Source organism: Triturus cristatus, chromosome 1_2, assembly GCF_964204655.1.
Source record: "Triturus cristatus chromosome 1_2, aTriCri1.1, whole genome shotgun sequence".
Classification (NCBI taxonomy): Eukaryota; Metazoa; Chordata; class Amphibia; order Caudata; family Salamandridae; genus Triturus; species Triturus cristatus.
Genome location: NC_140580.1, coordinates 779092298 through 779109112, shown reverse-complemented (window position 1 = coordinate 779109112; position 16815 = coordinate 779092298). Strand labels below are relative to the sequence as shown.

General features: G+C 46.9%; 1 protein-coding gene across 1 annotated transcript in view; it reads right to left on the bottom strand.

Moving 5' to 3' along the window:
- Positions 1-1177: 1177 nt before the first annotated feature.
- The window catches only part of RTKN2 (rhotekin 2), a 237501-nt gene continuing 221863 nt past the window's right edge, over positions 1178-16815 (bottom strand). Inside the window, exon 12 of the mRNA XM_085608786.1 lies at positions 1178-2189. Coding sequence (XP_085464912.1) covers positions 1681-2189 — 509 coding nt within the window. The 3' untranslated portion in view covers positions 1178-1680. The remainder of the gene's footprint in view (positions 2190-16815) is intronic.

Genomic DNA, 16815 nt, shown 5'->3' with positions numbered 1-16815 from the left:
GAGGCATTAAAACAGTGGGGTTTGGGGGAATCAAAGTCAAGTTGAATTGATACTACTAAAGTGTGACCTCCATTAAATACAGGAGTTAAAGCAGAAGACTAGAGGATTAGAAACAAAAAGGTTTGTATACCCACCAAATTGATATGACGATAGTATTGAGAAAAGGTACTGGTGGTATAACAGTACATAATACTTTACATGCACTGCACATATTAGCAAAGAGCATATGAGGCAGGAGATCAAAAAAGTGCTACCTAGATATTGAAAAGTAAGAATCACAACTTGAGAGATGCAAAAAAACGAAAACTGGAATTATTTAAGACAGGAGGAAGACAGAAGCCTAATGGAGACAAACATACAGAAAAAGTAGGCATAGTCTCAGGGATACTTAATTCTAGAATATGCAATCAAAGATTTATTTATTTTTTTCTCCTCAATACACTTAAAGAATTTGAAAATGAATGAAAATATTTTAGAAGTAGAGAAGGGAAGATTCATGAGAAGGCTAAGATTTCTCCATCTTGTCCTTCAACCTTTGACACATTTGGCAAGTTTCATTTTCATGGCACAATCTGTGGGGGAAAGGAATTTGGAAACACTGTGCTCGTAATCCTGATTTAGCTGGAACTCCTTTTTCCGCCCGAGTCAGAATTTGCATTTCACTTGCAACAAGGGCCACAGGGTCTCATTTAGACTTAGGTTAACAATGGAAAAGCTCAAGTTTCTGGAGGCAGCGCTCACTCCAGAAGAGACTCTACTGGTGGAATTTCCTCTATCGTACCAGCCGTACACCAACTGGTCTTTCGTATAACAATTCAAACAGTGACATCTTCCCACTGTTATCAGGTATGACTATCAACATATTTAATGATACTCAATGTATCCAACCTGGACGGAAGCTGAGAAGGCCTTGCCATGATTTGAAGCTGTGATCTCCAAATCCCATTGGCAAGCGTTTAATCCAATTAGGCCACCTTGGAAGCTGGAGAGAAATTCCCCCAGTGATCTCCACTGGGTTTAAATCTTCCATATATAGGAACATTGTCCACTATCAAAACCTAAGTTCAAATGTATGATTTTAGCGATACAGTACATCTATAAATGCAGTCTCAACAGACACAGCAAAACTAATATGCATGCACATGCAAATGAGGGATGTTCTTGCTGCTAGACAAACAACCATCTGAACCAAACGTTTATTAAATTTGAACCTACGAAAGTAATGCCTGTTGCATCATAAAGAAACACATGCATATGTTACTCACTTTTACAAGCCAATCATTTACCAATTACTCGTAGCTATAACTGATTATTTAACTGAATATTAACAAAGAAGTTTCCTTTCAACTTTTCATTTGAGATTACACTTGAAATGCCCAAAGGGTCATACTGAAGATGTGTGCCAAAAACTGTGCACTGGGAATTAATTTTCCTTCATATGCTCGAAGGGCCTTTGCAAAATTTAAAGAGTAATGACTGAGACAGAAAATTACACCGAGATGCTTATGCAAGTGAACACAGTTTCATCGGATATTTAGGGAGAGTTGGGAGAATAATTCTTGTATAAAGATTTTCAAACCTCACAATAAACATAATGGCATAAATTACCAATAGTCCCACAAGTCATGGCTATGTCACCCAGAAAGAAAAGATCATAAAGTTTATGCATGGGTCAAAAGATCAGTCACTTGCAACCCCCTGTAGTAACAAGGGTTTTTTCTTTTCTTTCAAAGACCTTATTCTTGGAAGAGGGACCGGCTTGTCTTTAGTATGAATCTCTGCCCTTTTGTGCATTGAGCTGTCTTGTGTCTTGCAGATTTTGCTTGGGAGGGCGGCATTAAGAAAAGAGGTTTTTGTACCCTTAGACTGCGGAGTCAGGGCAGATCTGTTTGTATCAAAAAAAGGTGTGAAGTTAGCATTCATATAGATGTTCTCCTTCTCAGATTGGCATGTGGTTTCTTGTAAAAGGAATGGCGGTATTTCAGAAGATGGAACAGGAACACGGCTTTTCTTTTCATGTTCATCCAGAAGCCCATTTTTCTGCACATGCATTTGCCGTGAACCATCACACATGGCGGTCCACGGGGGATTGGTGACCTCCTTCGAGCAAATCAGAAACTGTCCATCCGTTTTGTTTGTCTTGTGTATGATGTCAGATAAACTCTCAAATTTCATTGGTGATCCAATGCCTAAATCAAAATATAAACAAAGAATTAAAATCTCATCTCTTATCCCACGTAACTCGTACATTTTCACAAAAAGTCATTACTGCATTACATTGTATCTTCGGTTTGGAAACAAAACATGACCCGTAGCATGACTGTCGGCTAATTCTACTCTGTTGAAATAGTCTCTTTCTTGTTTAAGGTTTTCACCCTGTTCTGTATGGTGCAAGTAGGATTATTCAGTCAGCAATAGATAATGAGGAAGAGATGCCATTGTAGTGGGGGTAGAGAGAAAAGGCTTAATAGGTTACACAAGAGTTCACAGCGTAGAATGAAACAAATATTTAACAGATCATACTGAAATCTGCCGAAATGATCAATAAAATATCTATACAAAGGAAATTCTAAAACAAAAAACTATTTATGGAAGCTAATTGTGGCAGAGCACAGCAGTCAGATTCCATATGGAGTCAGTTAAACACAAGCAACACAGCTGGTAAGATAATTGACAGCGTTGAAATGCAAGCTGCTGATTTCTGCATTCAATCCTTGGGCAAGGCAAACTCATCCTAATTATTTTCATTAAACTGGGTCATTTAAAAACCAATAGCATTCACAAATGACAGAATTTGAGCCATCATTTGTTCTTTATAAGAAACAAATTGTCTGCCCTGGTAATGCCATCAGATGGTCCTCCAAAGCACTCAAATGTCTAAAAAACACAAATATGTACACAAGTGTTCGCAGAATAAGGCTCAGTGGATCAGCTGGGCAGGAACCTATATGTCTAACAGCAGAGCTAGTGACTTCATTAGTCAATTTCCAGAATGGTCATTCTCTGAAAAATGTTCATTTGCCCACCGACTGGAAGATAACTGCAGACAAACTGGGTATTCAAGTGAGCCTACTGGTCATATCAGCTAAGTCTTTAAAATCTCACAAGCTGGGCAGGAGCTGTGGGAGTCTCATTTGGTTGTAGACACGAGTCCCAGTCCACATCAGAACCTGGATAAAAATATTTTGGAACACTTTCAAGACTGCAGTGTTTTTTTCTGAGAAATATTTACTGTGCACTCTAAGAGCATTTTATGTATCATTTTACGCTTTTATTTTCTGAACAGTCTTGTTCCTCACCCCTTGCAAGAAACCTCCACAATAACTGTGGCTCTGTCTCTATGCTGTCTTTTGGTGTTGGGGCAATCAGTTGTAAGCCAAAAACAAAACAAAAATAATTAAAAAAAATAAAATAAAGCCAGTGTAGAACTGGAGATGTCCTGAGGCGAATATGGTTAGAAGGAGCATTACCTTCTCTGCTTCTGTCTTCGCTCCTCAACCTGGTGCCTACTTGGCTTATACAAGAAAATATTCAGCATTCCGAATAACACTTGGCGCACCCTAATCCGGTTGGAATTAAAATCTAGTAAGCATGGATATAGCGTGTAAAAAAATATATAATCAAACTATCTCCAGGTGAGCTGAGCTGGGCCGATCCGGAGTCTTTGCAGGGTGCCCTCAAGGCTATTTTGTAGACAAGAAAAGCGATTGGGCGAAATACCTTGGCTCAGCTAAATCAATGCTAAATATGGACCCAGCACATTTGATAGACCTCCGTATCAATAAAGCACAATTAAAGAATAAACTAAAAATGCACGCCAGGAAGGTCAAGGGGGAAATGGACATAAAACAAGTAAAAAGCATCAGAGGTGCGGAGGAGCTTGCGGCATCACATGAAGCCTTCTTCTGTCAACCATACTTGAGAGCAGTTATTGGTAAGGAATTTGCTACTTACCAGTATGCATCTGTTCTTGGCATATAGAGCTGCAGATCTACAAACTATGCATAGATCGCCATCTGGTGTTGGGTCCGGATGTTTGCACTTGTTTTTGTCCTGGAAAGTCTTTGGAAGTCATGAGGTAGGTGACTCCTCCTTAGGATCATAATGCGCATGGGCATTGGCTCCATCCTCAGATTGTTTTTCGCCAGCAGGGAAATGATGGAGCTTTGTAAGAAACAGGAAGATGCCCTTGTATGCTGTATCTAAATAAGATAATACTAGAACAGATAAAGGAAGCTAGAGAGACGGGTGGGCGTGTATAGATCTGCAGCTCTACATGCCAAGAACAGATGCATACTGGTAAGTAGCATATTCCGTTCGAGGCATACGAGCTGCAGATTACACACTATGCATAGATTGTATAGCAGTCCCATTCCTTAGCGGCGGCCACCAGTATCTGTTGCAGTAGTCTGAAATAGGGTTTTGAGTACAGCTTGGCCCACACTAGCTTGTTGTTTTGATTGCACATCTACACAATAGTGTTTTGTGAACGTGTGCGGTGGAGACCATGTAGCTGCTTTGCAGAGGTCATCTAATGGAATGTTCCCTAAAAATGCCATAGAAGCCTCTATTTTTTTTGCAGAGTGGGCTCTAGGAGGAACAGTTAAAGTACATTTTGCTTTGTTGTAGCAAATTTGTATGCACTTAACAATCCACCTGGCTATCCCGGACTTTGATATGGCATTGCCTTTGTGTGGTGGTGAGAAAGAAACAAAAAGTTTAGTTTTTTGAAAAGGTTGTGTTCTCTCAATGTAATAGAGCAATGCCCTTTTAAAATCTAAAGTATGAAGAACTCTTTCTGCGACTGTGTGTGGTTGCGAGCAGAATATGGGCAACTCCACAGATTGATTAAGGTGGAAGGGAGAATTGACTTTAGGGAGGAATTTAGGATTAGTTCGGAGAACAACCTTATTGTGATGGATTTGTAAGAATAGTTCCTGAATAGTTAGTGCTTGTAGCTCACCAACTCTTCTTAGAGAAGTTATGGCCACTAGGAAAGCAACCTTCCATGTTAAGAATTGTAGCTCACATTTATGTAGAGGTTCAAAGGGAGGTCCCATTGAACTTGTGAGAACGATATTTAAATTCCACACAGGTGAGGGTGGAACTCTGGGAGAAATTAACCTTTTGAGTCCTTCCATAAAGGCTTTGATGGCAGGTACCCTGAATAGTGATAAATGTTGTCTATTTTGTAGATATGCTGCTATGGCAGCAAAGTGTAGCCTAATAGACGTATAGGCCAAGTTGCACCTTTGTAGGTGTAGTAGGTAGCTTATGATGTGTTGGATAGACACATCTAGGGAACTGATGTTATTGTTATGACAATACATCACAAATCGTTTCCACTTGGCTGCGTAGCAGGCTCTAGTGGTAGGGCGTCTAGCTTCCTTAATGACGTTCATACAGTCAGGAGGAAGGTTAAGGTAACCAAATTCTAAGATTTCAGGAGCCAGATCGCAAGGTTTAGCTGAGCTGGGTCCAGGTATCTGATCTCTCCGCGGTTCTGGGTTAAGAGGCGAGGTGAGAGGTGTAATCTTTGGTGCGGAACTACTGACAGTTCCAGCAATGTGGTGTACCACGGTTGTCTGGCCCAAGTTGGAGCAACTAGAATGAGAGCGCACCACCAGTGGTATGAGTGGGAGAGGCAGAAAGGCGTATGCAAATCTGCCTGACCAGTTCATCCATATCGCATTGCCTTTGGACAATGGGTGTGGGTATCTGGCGGCGAAGCTTGGGTATTTGGCGTTTGTGGGTGGCGAAGAGGTCTATCTGTGGTTGCCCCCACATTTGAAAGAATGGTTGAAGAACTTATGGATGGAGTCCCAACTCGTGGATCTGTTGCGTTTGACGACTTAACAGATCGGCAATAGTGTTTTGGACTCCTGGGACATGTTGGGCTAGGAGAAAAATGTTCTGAGGTATAGCCCATCTCCATATGTTCTGTGCTAGCTGAGAGAGCTGCAAAGAGTGTCCCGCCTTGTTTCGGTTATGTAGTACATGGCTGTCATGTTGTCCGTGCGGACTAGGACAGTCTTGCCTGATATTTGGTTTTGAAATGCTTTTAAGGCTAGGAATATGGCCAATAATTCCAGGTAACAGATGTGGAATAACTTTTGTTGAGGTGTCCACCTGCCCTGCATGGTGTGATGTAATAGGTGAGCTCCCCAGCCGGAGAGCGATGCGTCTGCTGTCATGACAATTTGAGGAACTGGCTCTAGGAATGGTCGCACTTTAGAAAGGTTTTTGGTGTTCCACCACTGCAGAGAGCGATGTGTGCGACCGTCTACCAACACCAGATCTGTTAGCTAACCTTGAGCCTGGTTCCATTGGCGTGCTAAGCACTCTTGTAAGGGACGCATCTGGAGTCTCGCGTGAGGCACTATGAATATGCAAGAGGCCATCATCCCTATGAGCTGCATGAACACTCGAGCTGGAAGAGAGTGATGCGCTGAAATTTGGGTAGGAGAGCGAGAATGCTTGCTATCCTGGCTGGACTTGGATATGCTAGCGCTTTTGTGGAATCTATTGTGGCGCCGAGGTACTGTTGCGTGTGAGAGGGTTGCAGAGGAGACTTGGTGTGGTTTATTGTGAACCCCATGTCGTGGAGTAATTGGATAGTCGCGCCAGTGTGATGAACACACTGGTTGTACGAGCTGGCTTTTATGAGCCAGTCGTTGAGGTATGGGAAGACGTGAATGTGTTGTCTCCTTAGATGGGCTGCGACTACTGCTAGGCACTTTGTGAATACCAGTGGTGCTGTTGTGACTCCGAAAGGGAGTACTTTGAATTGCTAGTGCTGCCCGTCCACTACACACTTGAGATATTTTCTGTGAGCTGCATGAATTGGAATTTGGAAATAGGCGTCCTTGAGATCTAAGGTAGCTAGGAAGTCGCCCTGTGAAAGTAGAGGGAGGACTTGCTGAAGTGTGACCATGTGGAAGTGGTCTGATTGTATGTATAGGTTTAGTGGCCTGAGGTCTAGAATAGGTCTCAGAGAGCCGTCTTTCTTTGGTATGAGAAAATACAGGGAGTAAACTCCCGTGTTTTGATGATGCAGGGGAACTAGTTCTATTGCACTTTTTTGTAGTAAAGAAATTACCTCTGGTTTCAGAAGTGACAAATAGTCTGCTGACATTGGATGCTGTTTGGGTGGAATGTTTGGGGGGTAGAGGTAAGTTCGAGACAGTAACCTGATTGCACTATTTGTCGCACCCACCTGTCTGTGGTGATGTTGGTAGAGACGGGAAGGAACTGTTGTAGTCTTCCCCCAACAGGAGTGGAATGGTCCGGGGGAAGCGGAGGGAAGTCATTGGGCAGGGGTGGAGGCAGAGCAGGTGTTGTTAGTCTTGCCTCTGCCCTTGTTATTGTTGCCTCTGTATCCTCCTCTCTGATAACCTCTGGTGAAGGTGGATTGGGTGGCAGCCTTGTAAGAGGTGGATTGGGTATCAGACGAGTATCCCCTGGAGTTCCCTTGTAGGATGAGCACCAAAAAGAACGTCTGGGAGATTGCGATTGCAAGGCTCCCATTGATTTGGCTGTGTCTGTGTCCTTTTTCATATTCTCAAGGGATGCATCAACATTAGGGCCAAAAAGGTGTTGTTGGTCGAATGGTTGGTTGAAGATAGAGCTTTGCACCTCAAGTTTAAAACCGGAAATGCGCAGCCACGCGTGCCTGCGGAGAAGAATGCTTGTGTTTACTGCTCTGGATGCCGTATCTGCCACATCGAGAGTGCACCGGATGGAGGTGTTGGTGATTTTACCCTCCTGTATTAGGTCGTTGGCCTTCTGTTTGTATTTGTACGGGAGGTGTTGGAGTAGGGACTCCAACTCATCATAGTGAGCCCTATTGTATCTGGCTAACAGGGCCCGAGTGTTTGCGATGCGCCAAATGTTAGCTGCCTGTGACGCTGTTCTTTAGCCAGATGCGTCCAGGAGTTTAGACTCTTTGTTGGGCGGAGCTGCATCACCTGATGTCTGCGAATTAGCCCTTTTTCTAGCATTTGAGACCACCATGGAGTCTAATGGAACAGGGCACTTAATGTAAGCTGGGTCTGTAGGGGCAGCTTTGTATTTTTTCTCAATTCTAGGATTGATGACTCTAGCCCTGACAGGGTCCTTAAATACATCTGTAGCGTGTTTAATAACCCCTTTGAGCATGCGTAAAGTGGATGTGGACCTTTGGGTGGTGTCAAAAGTGTCCATTAAAAAATCCTCTTCGACCGTTTCTGTATGTAGGTCGACCCCGTGGCACTGGGCAGCCCAGTGTATCAGCTGATTAAAACCCATGGTGTCTTCTGCTGGGGGAGGGGTAGATGTCATCTTGCGGGACTTTAGGGACATCAGGCGTATTATAGTCATCCGAGGGGTCAGGGGAACCTGGTGGACTGGGGTCCCCTAGTGGCAGGTCGTTGCAACGTCCCCTGTGTCATCATATGTGTCATCGTCTACTGGTGTAGGGGATGGCGTAGGAGAACGAGGTTGGGGAGCTGGAGAAGGGACCCTAAGAGATGATGTGGCTATGTCCCTCTTTTTAGGTGGTGAAGCTGGTGCAGGCATGTCCAGTGGTCTTTTTCTGGAACTCAATCAATCAATCAATCAAGGCATTTGTATAGTGCGCTACTCACCCGGAGGGTCTCAAGGCGCTTGGGGAGGGGGGGGGGGGGGGGGGTCCGCTACTGCTCGAACAGCCAGGTCTTGAGTTGCTTCCTGAAGGCGAGGTGGTCTTGCATCTGTCGGAGGTGGGTCGGGAGGGAGTTCCAGGTCTTGGCGGCCAGGTAGGAGAAGGATCTTCCTCCCATGGTGGCTCTTCGGATGCGGGGGACGGCGGCGAGGGCGTGGTTGGTCGAGCGAAGCTGGTGTGTGGGTGTGTAGAAGCGGAGGCGGTTGTTCAGGTATCTCGGGCCTTGGTTGTGTAGGGCTTTGTGTGCGTAGGTGAGGAGTCGTAATGTTATTCTCTTGTTGACTGGGAGCCAGTGCAGGTTTCTCAGGTGTTCGGAGATGTGGCTGTGTTGGGGGATGTCGAGGATGAGTCTTGCTGAGGCGTTCTGGATCCTCTGGAGTCTCTTCTGGAGTCTCTTCTGGAGTCTCTTCTGGAGTTTGGCAGTCGTTCCGGCGTATAGGGCGTTGCCGTAGTCCAGTCGGCTGGTGACGAGGGCCTGTGTAACCGTCTTCCTGGTCTCGGTGGGGATCCACCGGAAGATCTTTCGAAGCATGCGCAGAATGTTGAAGCACGACGAGGAGACGGCGTTGACTTGTCTGGTCAATGAGAGGGAGGAGTCCAGGATGGAGTCCAGGATGAAGCCCAGGTTGCGTGCGTGGTACGAAGGTTTGGGTGCGCTGCCCAGGGTGGGGGGCCACCAGGAGTCGTCCCAGGCGGAGGGTGATGATCCCAGGATGAGGACTTCCGTCTTATCTGCGTTTAGTTTCAGGCGGCTGTTCTTCATCCATTCGGCTACATCTTTCATCCCTTCGTGTAGGTTGGCTGTGGTGGGGTCGTTGGTGAGGGAGAGGATCAGCTGGGTGTCGTCGGCGTACGAAATGATGTTGAGGTTGTGTTGGCGTGCGATGGCCGCGAGGGGGCTCATGTAGACATTGAAGAGGGTGGGGCTGAGCGAGGAGCCTTGGGGGACGCCGCAGATGACTTCGGTGGCTTCTGATCTGAACGGGGGGAGGCGGACTCTGTGTCCTTCCGGCGAGGTAGGAGATGATCCATTCTAGCGCCTTCTCTTGGATTCCGACGCTGTCGAGGCGCTGCACTAGGGTGCGGTGGCAGACAGTGTCGAATGCCGCGGAGAGGTCCAAGAGGATGAGGGCCGCGGTCTCCCCGTTGCAGGGCTCGGATGTCATCGGTGGCTGCGATGAAGGCGGTCTCGGTGCTGTGGTTGGCCCGGAAGCCAGACTGCGTGATGTCGAGGGATCCGTTCGTCTCGAGGAGGGTGGCCAGCTGCTTGTTGACGGTCTTCTCGATGACTTTGGCTGGAAACGGGAGGAGCGAGATGGGGCGGTAGTTTTTGAGGTCGGTGGGGTCTGCTGCTGGTTTCTTCAGTAGAGCGCTGAGTTCGGCGTGCTTCCAGCTCTCCGGGAAGGTAGCGGTGTCAGAGTCAATTAAACAGTTTTAGGGTCTTTAGTTAGAGTTTTTTGTTGAGGGTCTGGTCGAAAAAGCTCTTCTAAAGAAGGTTGGGTGTTCGGTGTCGACATTGAGGGCTTTTTCGGCGCCGGCTCCGGAGCGGTTTTGGGCTTTGAGCCGTGTGGTTTACCAGTCTCTGTGTGCTTCTTCGGTGTCAATTGTTTTTTCCGCTCCGAAGAGTGTGAGTCCGAACTTTTGGGGAGTGGCTTCTTCGTCGGCTCCGAGTGTTTTTTCGGTGCCGGGGAGTCACTGCTTGGAGTCTAAGGTGCCGAGGGCTTCGGGGTGGAAGTAGCGGTCGGCCCAGAGGGTGGGTGCGGATTCTTTTTTGGTGCCGATGATTGGGTTTCGGTGCCGGTGGAAGGCAGACTCGAGCCCGAGTCGCCAGAAGGCTTGGTAGGCTTCTTTGCCAGGCCCGAGGGAGGGGCATGGGAAGCAGTGTGTTGGTGTGCACCTGAGCCCGAAGGTGAAGGTGTGACCAAAGCCTTTGTTGTTGTAGGGAGTGGGTCGGGGTCGACGTCTCTACTTACGGCCCGTTGAGCTAGAGTCACTTCTTTGACGGAGTCATCGGCTTCGGAGGGGCTGATGAGGCCTTCTTCGACCCGCTCCTCTGGCACATTGACGCCCTCTTGGAAGAATTTGTCGGGGATCGAACTCGACGAGCGAGCCATGGTCCTTCGAGCTAGTCTATTCCGGATGGTCTTCTTTGAGCGGAAAGAGGCACAAGCCAGACAGTCTCTGGCCTCGTGCTCGGGAGAGAGGCAAAGGTTACACACCTCATGCAGATCGGTGTGGGGAAACTTCGACCCACATTGAGGACACTTTTTGAAAGGCGTCCTTTCCATGAGCCAGATGCCAAGGCTCAGGTCGGCCCGAAGGCCGCCTTCGACGACCGGAATCATAGACTTTTAGAGATGTGCGCCGATTAGGGTTCGCGATCGAGACAATGCCGTCGAAAGGGTGAAGGATTGCGCGTCGAAACAGGAATCGGTAATGGTTCTGAACTGGTGCACGAGAAACGCATCCGAACCCGTGTTCTCTGCCGCAGCACAGCGCAACAGCCATCTCGCTCTATTACAAGACACTGGATGGTCCCTCTAACACTGTACCTGGGCCTGCAACGTCCACTCGCAGCGCAGCGTACCCGCCCCGGCTTATCCACACGAGATATTCGGACCTCATGACACTCTACCCCTTGGTGGCCCATACTCCTGTGCCATCACCATTTCTTCTACACGTGGCACCAGAGACGTGTCTACCACTTACCAGAGTTCCTCATGCACTCTACTTCATCACTCACCACTAAATCCTCCTTGAACCCAAGGCCGGGTTGGAATTAACACCGGCTCTGTGGGACCTTCTCTTCTTTCTTTACAACGCCACACAGCCCTGAGGAGTCACAGGACAATTTCCTTGTGACGAAACACGTGTCGGCTGGTTGTTTGATTCTATTCTGTTGTTGCTTCATTAAATAACTCTGAACATTATACTGGTGTTGACCACAGCAATTTTGATCTAAACAAGACTTTCATACCATTGTCATATCCCCACCACGTGTGCCCGGGACTGTGCTCATAGGACTTGTGTGGGTGGTTTGACTCACACACTTACGGAGGTTATTGGGTAATTCCCCCGACCTGGCAGCACCGTGCATATTCTGAGCATAATTTACACAACGCGTACTAGTCTGAGCACCAATCTTCCTGGTTATACTAAAAACCCTACCCCTAGATATCCCATTAATGTTACTGTGTATTGCTCAGGTTACATCAATGCACAGTTCTTTGTAGTGGTTAGGTTGCCAACTGTTGCCTTCCATCTGGACCCTCTTCATGCAATAACCAGGATATTAATGGTGGCAGAGATTGCTCTACCAATTTCAGCAGACCTAATCAAAGCTTCTGAATGGACCAATACCAATAGAATTTAAGTAATTTTTCTTCATATTCCTACTGAAAATGGACGGTAATTTCCCTTGGACCTAGTTATTTTCCAGAAAATGTCTTAACAGCCATTTACTAGAAAAGTATTAAAGGGAATGGAGTTCTAGGTAAAGAGGCGCACTCTGAGTTAGCATGGTTGTCGTGAGCTAAGCAGTCTGGTCTCCACTAGGTGTATGGAATAAAGGCAGGCACGAACGATGGATGTGAAATTCTTCTGTTATCTTAGGATGCTGGGCACTTGGTGACCTCATGGATACCTTTGTTGGTAACATAATAAGATGGACAATGCCTCCTAACTGATAAGTTACGCTTTTGGCCTGGAGTAGGAGAGATGGTGTTTATGTTGCAAGTCCTTCCACTCAGTGACCTCACCGGATTCAATGTTGTTTCAGTTCAAGACACTGAATTGAGGAGTATAGTAGAATTCTTCCGGAAAAGAACCTTAGGAGCCGGAAATTCTGTTCTGGAGCACGCAGTGAAGGAGGAAGAAAATCTACAACTGTCAGTTGGCTAGCAGTTCCCTCCTCATTTAGTTGTTAGTTAAGTACTTACATACCCTCAACAATTCAAGTATTGCAAGACTCCACCTTTTTGCCACGTCTATTTAACACATTACTACTGACAGTGGTCATCACAAAGCACAATTTGGATTTCTAGATGTATGCAGAGGATACTCAACTTGTACTTCTGCTGGATGCTAGGTACTTTTAGAGTGTTAAAGAAGTATTGTGCACGAAATCAACAGCAATCCATTGTTGGATGCCACATGACAGAAGGACCAAGTCCGTGGGTCTGTTATTCGGAGCAGCAACTCCTAAGACCTTCAGGCCTTTAACTGGCAAGCTGTGCTCTGAATACTTTCTTAGACTTTTGTTTTACAAGTTATAAATGCAGAAGTATGATTGGACTCATGTCTGTCTTTTAGAAGGCTGGTATCCAAGGGGACTAAATCGAAAAACTATCACTTTCGTGTCTCAGAACAAGACAGCTGGTTCAACATCACTCACCGGTACGAGCACTTATTGCGCCTATGCGGAGCTAAGCTAATATTGTATGTCAGGCTTATGCCCCTGGGCGGTTCTAATGCAGTCACAACAAGGGTACTCAGACTATCTTCAAACTCTCGAGGCAACAGCACGTCATAATGGTTTTTGAAGTAGACCCACAGAAAGGTATTTTCAATACTGGGTAGGAATTGCAGCCTTCGGAGTAAACAACCAAGTCGATTACTGGCCTTCTGTGGGGTTTATATATCAGCTTGCTGTCTTGCAGTCTATCTTTGACATTAGAGGTCCAGATTTAAAAAGGCTCAAAGCCCTGCATACATAATTAGCCCATTTCAGATTCATAACAGACCGAAAGACTATAATATCCATCAAAACCTTTGCAATGTGTGAGGTGCAGCAAATCACTGAGTTGTATATATGCAGTGCATAAAGCCATTGCTAAATAAAGCAGTTTGAAAGCAACTGTCAGTTCCTTTGGGAGACAATTAGTGCCAAAGTTTTTGGCACATATTCCTATGGTCTTTCAAAATATGCTTTTAGACAGAGGGAAAGGAGTTCTTATCATTCCATGCTGTGTTCAGATTGTAATGCCACATACACTTGGGTTTGGAGCCTGTCATCAAGTAGGCAGGGAAATGCGCCTGACGTGCAACATTAATGGCCAGATTAATCTACAAAGTGATATTTTTTGAAGGACTCCGATATCCAGTTTCAGAAAGGGGCAGAGCGAGCAGAACAGTGGGTCCTTCCTGTGATTAGTCAGTAACCCCACAGAGTCAAGAGTTTTGAGGCAGAGAAATCACTGGAAATAGAAGATAGCGGTATATGGAGGGAGGGCTTCAATCCACTCACCCACCCTCACTGTGGTAAAAACCCTGAAAAATGGATATGCCATACTGTGTTTGACTACACGTCACAGAGAGTGGAGTTTTATTATAGGTCCAGTAAACGCCATTGGTACTATAGGAGGAGGTAGCTGAGCTGAATGAGAACAGGCGAAGGTAGGATAGTCTAATCCCTTTTGATTGAGTAGAGGGTAGTTGGGGAGACTAGAGCAAACCTTGCCTTAAATATATTCTTATCTTTCTACTCCAGGAAAAAAGTCTTAACAAGGTGGAAATTTTTAGGCACATAAGCAACAGGCTTTACAGTGTACTTGTCAAAGAAGCTGGAATTAGCAAAAGTTAACTTGCCTTGAAAAGCCTGAAGAGGAAGTAGATGAAAGAGAAAGACACTGATCTCAAGTTGGCCATGAGGTATAAGGCTCATTAGGGATCAAGTTCAATAGATACCCACTACACTACTGCTCCACTGAATATGGAACGAATCAGTAGCAACAGAAACCACAACAGCCTAAAAAAAATCAATACAAGATCTGCTCAACAGGAGATCGATCTCCTTAGAGAGATTCTGTGATAAGCATGACATTAGAAAGCTTATGTGGAGCCTGTGTACAGTTATAGAAAGCAAGGGCTTGAGGGCTCGGGGGTCAGCCCCAGGATTGACACGCATTAAGGGCATTACAAAAGCAACTTGTCTTAGTGCCTGTAGAATTTGGATTATTATTTTGAGAAAGTGGGAGAGGACTACTCACCTCAATGAACAGTCGCAACCCTAGTCAGGATGGGCACACTAAGTTAATCAGAGCTCAGCCCCCGGTAGCTATCACACAAAGCGGACAGGCTTAATTTATAGGCAATATGTAAAGTATTTATGCAGTACCAAAAACAGTAGTAAGCTTGAAATGCAAAACAAAAATACCAAAACAATTTAAAAATAACATTTTCAAACAAAACGACACCAAAAGGTACCTAAATCCAATAAAGGAAATGTGAATTTTTAAAGTCAAGTGGAAAGAACTCCAAAAAAGCACCAAGTGCCAATGAGAATCAATGTTCGCAGTAGAAGACGACCTAGCCGCAATTTGATGTTGACTGCAAAGGAGCGTGGGTTGCATAAACCAACCAGGTTCATCCTGGTCAAAGATTTCACCTTCTGACTTTAAGCCTTTAGGTCCCATTCCACCGAGGGTGGACACTTCTAAAGCCCCTCAGCTCTCAGAGGAGGCACTTAGATACTCATTTAGGCAGAGACCACAGCAGGGTCCAATCCAGGTTCAGTGGCCACTGATCAGCCGACTGTTGCTGTAAAAGGCCTCTTGTAGCTTGTTGTGAGCGACCCTTGACCCTGCTTGCAGGTTAGGCCACTCCCCACACCGCACAGCTCCACCTGTGTGTGCCTGCCTCTGTGCCAGCTGCTGCCGCTTCGGGAGTTCGCCTTCTGTAATCCCAGTCTCTTCCCGCTGCTGCCTCCCTGTGGCCCCGCTCTCCCATTCGCCGCCCCGCCTCCCAGCTGCTCTTCCCTCCCACATCCCCTTATATGGCAGCCGCTGCAACGCCACGATGCCCGTCTCCACTACAACTCCAGCACCCTCAACACACTCAATGTCGGCAATCACGTGCCTGCTAACTGGCCGCCCCGAAACGCACCCAAGGACCCTTCTCCTGCCGGAACTGCAGCCTCACCAGCATCCGGCTCACCAACCCACCTACCAAAAGAACCCAACTACCTCAGATGCATCCTCCTCAATACCCGCTCCACACGCAAACACGCCGTTGAACTCTGGGACCTACTCGACTCCAAAACGCCAGACGTCGCCTTCCTGACGGAGACCTGGCTGAACCCCTTCTCAGCACCCGACATCGCCATAGCCATCCCGGAAGGCTATAAGATCACCCGCAAGAACCACACCAATGGAATAGGAGGAGGAAATGCCATTGTCCACAGGAACACTCTCAAAGTCTCGACAAACACCAACCACACCCTTCAGCACCGCCAAACACCTGCACTTCCAGATTCACACCGATCCCAACACCACACTCAGAGGAACCCTCGTCTACAGACACCCCCGACCACAGTTCAGCGACTCCATCGCCGACTTCATCAGCACACACGCCCTCGCGTCCACAGACTACATCCTCCTCGGAGACCTGAACTTCCACCTCGAGAACAACGACGACTCCAACTCCACCACCCTGATTGACAACCTCGGACTCAAACAACTCGTCACAACACCCACCCACTCTGCCGGCCACACGCTGGACCCAATCTTCTCCGCAAGCCCCCACGTCTCCTTCAACCACGCCACCGAGCTCCATTCAACCGACCACCGTTGCATCCACTTCACCTTCCGGAAACCCACCATGCACCACGCACCCAGCAGATGCCGCGCCACTGCTGGAGCAAAGTCACCGAAGACCAGCTATCCACCTTCCTCGCCCACAGCCCACCCGCTGACCCGACTGACTCCCGACGCCGCCACTCGCAACCTCAGTCAATCGCCCCGTTCAAGAAGCCCTCCAACAGCCACACCAGCAAGAAAGTCAGCTGGTTCACCGAAGACCTCCAGGCCTCCAAGCAAACCTGCCGAAAGGTGGAAAAGAACTGGATCCGTGAACGAACACCGGAAAGCTACACAGCCCACAAGAACGCCACCCGCAGACACCACCACCTCATCAGATCCGTCAAAAGGGCCTCCTTCAAAAACCGCCTAGACAACAACGCACACAACAGCGAAGAGCTCTTTAACATCGTGAAGGAACTCTCCAACCCCAACTCCAACACAAACGACATCCCACCTTCGCAAGACCTATGCGACTCGCTGGCCACCTCCTTTCACCGCAAGATCGCAGACATCCACGACAGCTTCAATGCCATGACTGCCCCGGAAATCACTGAGATC